The 10,143-nt window shown below is 23.3% G+C and overlaps 1 protein-coding gene across 1 annotated transcript, besides 1 other annotated feature; it reads right to left on the bottom strand.

The window, feature by feature from the left end:
• On the bottom strand, positions 1 to 3,444 carry PRELSG_0000500 (surface-associated interspersed protein (SURFIN); the record flags this gene model as incomplete). Its single annotated transcript, XM_028677322.1, has 2 exons — positions 1 to 1,625; positions 1,753 to 3,444. Coding segments are annotated over 2 exons (3,317 nt in total), but the record flags the coding sequence as incomplete, so codon positions are not given.
• Positions 3,445 to 8,120: 4,676 nt separating this feature from the next.
• Positions 8,121 to 9,286: a repeat region.
• The last annotated feature ends 857 nt before the right edge of the window (positions 9,287 to 10,143 follow it).

The following is a 10,143-nucleotide window of genomic DNA, read 5'->3' as shown; positions in this document are numbered from 1 at the left end:
TTGTCCATTACGTCTTCAGTTAAATCCTCACATTTTAACCATTCATTCAAGCAAATTTCTAAAAATTCTGCTCTGTTTAATTCCCATTCCTCCTGTTTACAATCCTGCATTATTACCATATGTATTTCTATTATAGTTTTTCTCTTCGGCTTCTTTTTCAATGTCATATAATTACTCCTTTTTCTTACTTCTTCTACCTTTCTTTCCATATGTTTCATTTTTGTTTCCTCTTTTTTCTCTAATTGTATGTACTCTTCTTTTTTTTTTTCTTTTTCAATTTCATCCTCTTTTATATTTTTTTCTACTACGTTAATTTCATCTGCTTCTTTTTTAATGACTTTTTTATTGTACTCGTCCATGAACTTTATAAAGGATTCATTTTTATTTTCATTCTTTAACTTCTCATGCATTTCTTCCCAATGTTTCTTCCATATAATCTTTTGCTTTTGTAGCATAGGATTTTCAACTCTCTCTTCATTATTTCCTAATAAGTTTTCTTTATTCACTTCTTCTATATATTTCTTTTCATTATTCATCCATTCTTGCTTCAATTCAATAAAGCATTTTTCTTTTTTAAATTTCTCTAATTCCTTTTTTTTTTTTTTTAATGTAATGCTTTTCATTATTTCTTCTTCTATTTCTAAAAGTTCTTTTTCATCGGAATTATCCTGTAATTTTAATTCTCCTATGCATATTTTAAAAAATTCTTTTTTGTTCCTTATCCATTCCTCTTTTTTGCATTCATCTAATACCATCATGTGTATCTCTATCTTTAATCTAGATAATAATTCATTTTTGTTTGAATCCTTAAATGCTTTATCCTTCTCCTCTATATCTATTCTTATTTTTTCTCTATATATTGCTTCCACATTTTTTTTCATTTCTTCTTCTGTTTCATATTCTACTAACAATTGTTTTAACAATTCTTCGTCATCAAAAGTATGCAACTTATTTTGCTTTTGTATCCATTTTTTCCATATTATTTTTTGTTTCTCTAGCATGGAGTTAATTGCTCCCTTTTTTTTGTTTTTCATTATCTCTTCTTTTTCTATCAACGTTATATATTTATTTACCTCTTTTTTCCATTCTTTCTTTAAATTTTTAAACCATTGCTCCTTTTTCCATTTCTCTATCAATTTATTGTTCCTTTCCATCCATATTTTCCATAGTGGTCTTTGTTCTAAAAAAATACTAGCAATTTTTTCTTGATCTCCTTCCATAATCAAGTGTCTATTAATTACATCCGAATATATGCCTTCTTTAAATTCTTCCAAACAAATTTTTAGAAATTCTCTTCTATTCAATTCCCACTCCTCTTTTTGGAACTCCTCTAATACCATCATATGCACTTCAATTACAGCCTTCCATTTTAACTTTTTCCTTCTTTCTGCAATATTACTTTTTGTTTCTATATTTCTTTCATTATTTTCATTTTCCAATACAATTTTACACGTGGAACTGTTTTTCTCATTACATGTTGGAAAGTTTTTCATATTGATCTCTGATTTTTTATCGGAAAATCCTACAAATATTGATTCATTATCTACTTGTACTTGCTTCTTTTTTCTCTGTGTTTTCTTTATCTTTGATCTACGATTACCAATCCAAGAGCCAATAGGAGTGAACTATTATATAAATAGGAAATATTAAATTTGTAAAATATATCTCTTTTATTTTAATAATTTAAATCAAAATTAATAATTAAAATAAATACAGATATATGTACGCAATTATGCAATCAGTTTGTCTTACTCTATACACAAATATAAAAAGGATAATAATTCCCAAAAATGGTCCCAATGTAGCTGAAAGAGAAATAATTGTAGATTCAGTTAATGTAGATGAACTTTTAATAGGAATACTTGAAGATATATTCCCATGACTTTTATTTTGAAAAGTAGTACTTAATGTAGTTGAAGGTATAGATGTAGGTGTGATTGTAGATGCAGCTGTTGATGTAGGCGTAGTTTTAGGTGCAGTTGTAGATATAGTTTTAGGTTTTAATGTAGATGGGGGTGATGATGCATTTTGAACTTTTGATACTTTTGAGGGTGTAGTTATAGGCACTTTTGTAGATATGGGTGTAGTTGCTTGTGTAGTTGAAGGTGTAGGTGCTGCTTTAGGTGTAGACGTAGATGCAGGTGGTGTTGTAGGCGTAGTAGTAGATGTATTGTATTGTGTAGTTATAGAGGTAGGTGGAGGTGTAACTATAGATGCAGGTGTAGTTGTTGATGAATGATTAGATGTAGTTGCTTGTGGAGCTGTAGGTGTAATGGCTTTTGTAGTTAAAAGTGCAGGTGTATTTGTAGAGATAGGTGCAGATGTAGTTGTAGGTTTTATAGTAGATCTAAGTAGTGATGTATTTTGAGTTGTTGATACATTTGTAGACGTAGTTGTAGTAGCTTGTGTAGCTGTAGTTGAAGGTGTAGGTTGAGGTGTAGAGGTAGGTGTAGGTGTGGTTGTACTAGTAGTTGCATTTGTAGATGTAGGTATAGTTTTAAGTGCAGATGCAAGTGTAGTTATAGTTGTAGATGGAGATGTGGTTGTAGTTGTAGATAGAGGTGTAGATGGAGATATGGTTGTAGTTGTAGATGGAGGTGTAGATGGAGATGTAGGTGGTGGTGCAATTGTAGATTTAGGTATAGTTACAGATTTAGTTGTGGTTGTAGGTGTAAGTATAGTTGAAGTTGTAGGTGTAGGCGTAAATATAGTTGTAGGATTAATGGTAGCAGTAGGTAGAGTTATTTTGATAGGAGTTGCTGTACTTCTAGGAGTTTTTTGTGTAATTAGAGGAGAACCTGACCGTTGTCGGCTTTGTGAACTACTCGTTTTTTGAGGGATCTGGTTATATTTATCACAACTCTCATTGGAAAACATATCCATATTGATCAATGTACAATTATTAGAAGTTTTAAAAGCTTGATTATTTCCCATGCTATCACTTATACTCCATGGATTGTCTGTCTGAAATTTATTCTTTTCATTATTTATCCATTGATTATAATTTAAACAATCATCCTTTTTTTTGCTCATTTTTAGGGAATAAAAACGTTTATCTCTATCTTCACAGAAATACATTATTTTATTCCTTTTATCTCTTACATCTTTTGGATGAATACTAGGAATTCTTATACATTTAAGATTGCTATATTGTCTAATTTTTGTCTTTATATGTTGTTCAATTTCATTCCATGCTTCTTCAGGATCTCCATTAACGTTTAATGTTGTTGATTTTACTCCCATAAATTCTTCTTTTGTGTCATCTACCTTGTTGTTGAAGTTTCTGCATTTTCTTCTTTTTTCTGTGTGATCTCCTTCTATATAAATATTATGAAGCTCATGGTCAAAATTACTAATAACTTGACCCTTCCAGGTGTCATATTGATGCCCATATTGTGAAGCACTTCTAATTTTTCTTATATTGATTTTTTTTTCAGTATTCATTCAATCCTAAACCCTAATTATGTTTATTATTTCTATTATTTATTTGTAAATATGATTTAAAAAAAAAGTATATAAATATATATTCATATAATCATTTAAATGCTAGTTTTATATTACTTAAGAATAGTACCGAAGCGTTCAAATATTGCAAATAAAAATGATAACATTAGTCAAAAAGGTAAGATTATTTATTTTTGTATGAAATTCATTTAAAAATTTTATATGTAAATTATATAAATCTGTAAATATATTAGTGTTTTTGCAGGTTACTATAATATTATTAAACAGATTAATAGATTTTATATTAAATTATTATATTTTCTAAATGTAAATATTTCATAAGTTATTTATAATTTGTTTTATATAGTAATTTATAATGATGTAGTTGCTTTTAGATAAAATTAAGGTCTCTTAGAAAAAAATAAAAAAATAATTTAAATAAAAGCATATTATATAAAATAAAAATTAATAAGATAGTAAAGAAAAAAATTATTTTACGAAAATTTATATAAATGTATTATATTTCATTTTTGTTATTGTACATTATTGAATAAGCTGGGCTTTTAATTAAAATATATAAAGCATAATTTTTATTCGTATCAAATATTTTTTTTAACATTTTCTATTTTTTTAAAAAAATTTCTTGATAAATATGAATATTCAGATTAAAGAAAGACATTTTTTTGCGAAAAAAGTATTTTTTTTTAGAAGTATTAAACTAAATGTAATTTTGTTGATTCACTTTTGTATTTATAATTATATATAAGGAATTTAAAATTTAAAATTAAAAAATATAATTTTAAGTTTAATTAAAAAAAAAATAAATATTGTAAAGAAAATTATTATAATTCCTAATGAATTTTTTTTTAATTATTTAAGGGTTATAATATTTTAGTAGTTTTTATTTTATTTTCATTAAATTATTTCAAAAATCATTTTTCTGATCTTTATATCGATTTTCTATAATCTCTCTTTTTTTTATTATAATTTTGCGATACCTTTTTATTTCTAGAATATTAAAATTCTTAAGTCATAAAATATATTTTTTAATTATCAATGTAATTTTATATATGTAGATAAAATAAAAAATACACAATGAAAAATCATTTGAAATATGAAAATTTTTTAAAACAAAGATAAATTAATAAAATTATAAAAGAAAGAAGAAGAAAGACTAGAGAATTTATATATTTGTTGAAAAAAATAAAAATATAGTTGCATATGCTAGATATTACCAGTACATTAAAAATATATATATATTGTCCGAATTAAGCTCAAAAAAAGAAATAACAATTTTAAGATAATTTTTTTTTTTTTCTAGTTATAATATTTATTAAAGTAGGTGGAAAAAAGAATCTTATAAATAATTTAAAATCATTTATTTTTTTAAATTTGATTTATTTCTATTTATAAATAGTACTCAACAATATCGCTTCATTTACAAAAAAAACAAATGACAAAATAGTAATTTTTACATTCTTTTTAAGATATATGTTTGCTATAATACTTTTTAAAATATAGAAAATATTAAATTTTAACTTGAAGTATGGTACTATATTTTAAATACTTTTTATTTTTCATGATTGATTAGTGATTTATTAAATGCCTATTCAAATATTTTGTTAGAGTATTGAATATACAAATTAATGAAGAGCATCCACAAATAATTATACTGATCTTTTTTTTTGTATTTATTTTTATTTTAAATTTAAATAAATTTATATTTAAAGTGTAAATTTAATTATATAACTTTTATTATCTCAGAGGAATTTATTTACTTTAGCAAAGGTGCATTATATCTTTATTAAAATAAGTTGATATTCTCTTTTAAATTATAATTATGTAAAGTAATTTAATAACAAATAACAAAATTTAATTTAATGTTATTTAAATATCTTTAAAAAAATAAAAGTTAAAAAAAAAAATATACTTTTTATTTATATTAAAATAAAAAGTTTAATAATACTTTTTTTCAAAATATAATTGAATCACTTATCCAATAAAATTCATAAAATTTCATAACAAAAAAAAAAAAATGATTTATATTTTTTCTTTTCTTAAATAATTTAAAAAAAAGAAAATAAAAAGAATAATTGTGCACTTTTTTTATGGCATCATTATAGGAATAATTTACATTTTCCTGATTGTAAAGATGAGTTTTATTACTATAAAGGTTTAATAATATTTTTTATTAATCAATTAGATATTTTTTGACAAAAAAAGGAAGAAATGAAAAGAAAAAAAATAAAAAGGATCTTTTACGTTCTTATAAATATTACTGATATGTTATAAAATAATTTTTTAATGATATATTTTATATTATTTGATTGATATTTTTCCTTTTTTTTTTTTTTGTTAGAATGATTTTTCACCTCTTTTCTAGTTGAGAATTTTTATTAATAATTGGTTTATTAACTGCCTATTTAATGACTTTGCTAGAGTATTAAACAAGAAGATTGATAATGAACATGTATAAATAAATATACGTTTTTAAATATGCATATACTTGTTTTTATTATATATATAACGGTTTCTTATGATGCATAATATTTAATTAGAATTAAATTATACTGTATCTTTTAATATACATTTAGTTAATAAAAGCATGTATATTAACTTTTTGTATACAATAACTAGATAAAATAATAATGAAGAAACTTAGATTGGTACACAATGTTATCAACTCCAATCATGCATTTTTAGCTAAATTAAAAAAAAAAATTCTTTAAATTAATCTTTTTTAACATTTTGGTTTTCATAAAGAAAGATATTATTTTTAACTTTTTTAGTTAATTTTTTTTCCAAAAAAAAAAATGAAGTTTTAAGAATATGTAAACTTAAGAAAAAGACATTATCTTTAATCAAAGATATTATGTACGTATGTTTATATAAGATATTTATTACATGTTAAGTATATGTTAACTATTGAATACTTATAAATTATTAAATAATTAAACACTTTAACATCTTTATGCAACTTCACTAAAAAGGAAAAGCATAAACAAATAAAAATATTAAACTTTATAAAAATTCTCTTTATTACATTGTTCATTCAATACCTTAGCATAGCCATTAAATGGGCAATTAATAAATCAAATGGCGACAACGGAAGGAAACTGAAACTGACACAAGCAGAATCCTAATTGATTAGCAAACCCAACATGGAAGAAAAACTAAACTTGGTTTGTATTTGTTCAAAGAGATAGTAAATCTCGAAGAATTTTACGTCTTTAAAGTGAAAGAAAAAGAAGATTTCATGAAAATCAAAACACCGGATGAAATACTGATTTATTAATTTGCCTCTCAATGACTTTGCTAGAGTATTAAATAAACAAATTAATAAAGAGCATGTATAAATAAATATAAATATACTTGTTTTTATTGTATATATAATGGTTTCTTATGACGCATAATATTTAATTTTATCTAAATTATACTGTATCTTTTAATGGACATGTTAAACCGTTATAAAGGAGTTTTTATTTACAAAGAATCAGTTTATTCTTTTAATTAAAAACATACGTACAATTTATAACAATTAACAAAAGTCAAAATTCTAACTTATTCAATGTTATTTTTTAAAAATATAAATTGAATATAACATAAACATTATACTTTTTGTTTCTTTAAGTTTTTCATATAACAAAAATTAATTATCCTTTTAATTCGAACGAACATTAACCGACAAAAAAAAAAAAAAAATAATTTTATTTTTTTTTTTTTTATTTATAAATATATACATCTTTATAATTAAAAAAAAGAATATAAATTAAAATATTTTTTCTTTGTTGTCGTGGAAATTATTATTTTTTTTCGTTGTGTTTTTTGGATTTTTGTGTTTTAGAAATTAAATAAGAAATGTTAACTTATTAAAACTTAAGAGATAAAAGAAATGTTTATATAATATTCAATGTATATTTTGAAATAACATTGAATAATATAAAGTTTTGACTTTATTAATTGTTATAGTTTGTCTGTATGTTTTTAATTAAAAGAATAAGTAATTCTTTGTAAATAAAAACTCATTTATAACAATTAATAAGTCCATTAAAAGAGTAATAAAATTTTACTCAGTCATAAATGCTCTTTGTTAATTTGTTTGTTTAATACTCTAGCAAAGTCATTAAACGGCCAATTAATAAATCAACATGCTCTTTATTAATTTATTTGTTTAATACTCTAGCAAAGCCATTCAGAAGCCAATTAACAAATCAATATGGAAAGGTTAACAATAATGGAAACATGCATGATAATGAAATTATTGTTATCAAGAATGTGTTCCAAAAAAAAAAAAAACCAATTTAGCAAAGGATGACGAGAAAATAATTAATCTTTTACAATTCCAAGTTGAATTAGCTAAAAATATCTTTATTACTAAATATGAACATTTTCAATTAATGAAAGAATTATTTGGTGTGAAAGAAAAATCTGATGTAGGAGAGGCTATTGATGCTTTTATTGCGGACTGTACCATATATGCCAAAAGTTGCTTATGTGCGGAAGAACATGCTTCAATAACGAAGAAAACACTTTTGGAAATACTTATGCTTTATGTCCCTTCTGAAATTAAGGGGAAAATTCCTATTGTAGTCCCATGTAATATGATTTTCAGTAATCTCAAGGAACAGCTAATACGAATTAAGCCACCAAGAAAGAGCAATAAGAAAAGGGATGAAATTGAAGTGTATGCCTTAAAACATGAAAATGTTGGAAGGTATAATAGAATTGATAATAAAACATATATTAAATGTTTTTGTTGTGGAGAACAAGGATACTTTAAGAAAGATTGCATACCTCGTAAAAAAAGGTGTGAAAATTGCAATATTATAGGGCATTTAGCAAAAATCTGTAAAAATAAGGTATTAAGAGATAATGAAAATGAAACTAAAGGAATAATAACTAATAAAAGGTATGATATTTATGTTAAAATGTTCAAGAATGAAACTAATCCACAGAGAATCCGTCAAATGCAAAAATATCTTGATAAGCGGATGGAACACATCACAAAACAAAAGGAAAGAGCAAAAGAAAGGTATAAAGAAAAACAACAAGTTAAGGAAAGTGATGAAGAATTTACTAGAAAACGAGATAGAGTCAATAAAATTAATGAACAAGACGAATCAGAAAAAGAGTCTGAAGACAGTGATTGTTCAGAAAACTCAGATGAAGACATATCTCGTGTTAATAGAATTGAATACTGTGAAGACAATCAAGATTGTGAGAAATATAGAAGACGATTAGTAGAAGTTAATGGAAAAGTAGTAAATATCTTACTAGACTCAAGATCAGACGTAAGTACTATATCAACTTATACTGCAAAAGAATTAAATATAAAGACTGATTTTAAAATTTCACCTTTTTCAATTAGAGGATTATTTGTTCGTAATGATGAGAGAAAATCTAAAAAGATTGTGATAAAAATGCTATATAATGGCAGAACAATTAGAATAAGATTTGTAATCATAAAGGAAAATAAACCTTTAATTTTACTTAGCATAACGATAATGAAACAATTAAGACTTATTATTCAAGAATATGAGAAGGATACATATGTTATGGAAGTTAAAACTGAAAATACAGAAGAAAAAGTGGAAAAATCAAAACAAGAAGTTATACAAAATTTTATAAACAAATCTGATTTAAATGATCAGAAAGATAAAGATAAAATGATAAATTTATTAGAAAAGAATGTTAAACTTTGGGAAAACAAAAATATAAAACCCAATGATGAATATAAAGTTTCTATTAAAGTACAAGGAAAATCTCGTTGCTATAGTCCTAGACCATTAAGTGAAGAAATGTTAACAATATTACATCAAAATGTAGACGAAATGTTACAATTGAATGTTTGGTTAATAAAAGGTATTATTAACCTTTTGTAGCATGCTAAGCTAGTTGCTAGTTGTATACGTACAAGTTAGCCATGCACTGACGCTAGTCCTATATAAAAAAAAATAAAGTTATTTTTTTTTTGTTTGTTTATTTATATATATATACATCTTTGTAATTTAAAAAAAAAAAAAAAAATTAAATATTTTTTTTTTTGGAAGAGTTTTATGAATGTTATGTTATGTTATGTTATAATATGTTTTAATTTTTAGTGTAAATAAAAATTAAAAGAAAGAAATGTTAACTTATTAAAAACTTAAGAGATAAGAGAAATGTTTATGTATTATTCAATGTATATTTTTGAAATAACATTGAATATCATAAAATTTTGACTTAATAAATTGTTATAAATTATTTGTATGTTTTTAATTAAAAGAAGATATTAATTCTTTGTAAATAAAAACTCATTTACAACTGTTAATAGGTTTATTAAAAGATGCAGTAAAATTTAACTTCAATTAAATATTATGCATCATAAGAAAACAGTATATATATATAATAAAAACGAATATATATATATAAACGTATACTTAGTTATACATGCTCTTTATTAATTTGTTTGTTTAATACTCTAGCAAAGTCATTAAACGGGCAATTAATAAATCAATACAATAAAATAAACAAAACAAAACAAAAAAATAACTTTATATTTTTTTTTTTTTTTAACTAGCTTCAGTGCATGTCTAACTTGTACATACAGGGCTAGTAAACTAACTTAATATACTATAAAAGGTTAATAACATCTTTTATTAACCAAAGAGGTAAAGAAAATGAAATAAAAGGTATGATAATAAATAAAAGAGATGATAT

Source organism: Plasmodium relictum (genome assembly GCF_900005765.1).
Source record: "Plasmodium relictum strain SGS1 genome assembly, contig: PRELSG_00_v1_9, whole genome shotgun sequence".
In the NCBI taxonomy this organism is placed as follows: Eukaryota; Apicomplexa; class Aconoidasida; order Haemosporida; family Plasmodiidae; genus Plasmodium; species Plasmodium relictum.
Note: the sequence above shows the minus strand (reverse complement) of the source record. Positions and strands in the feature narration are given on the sequence as shown.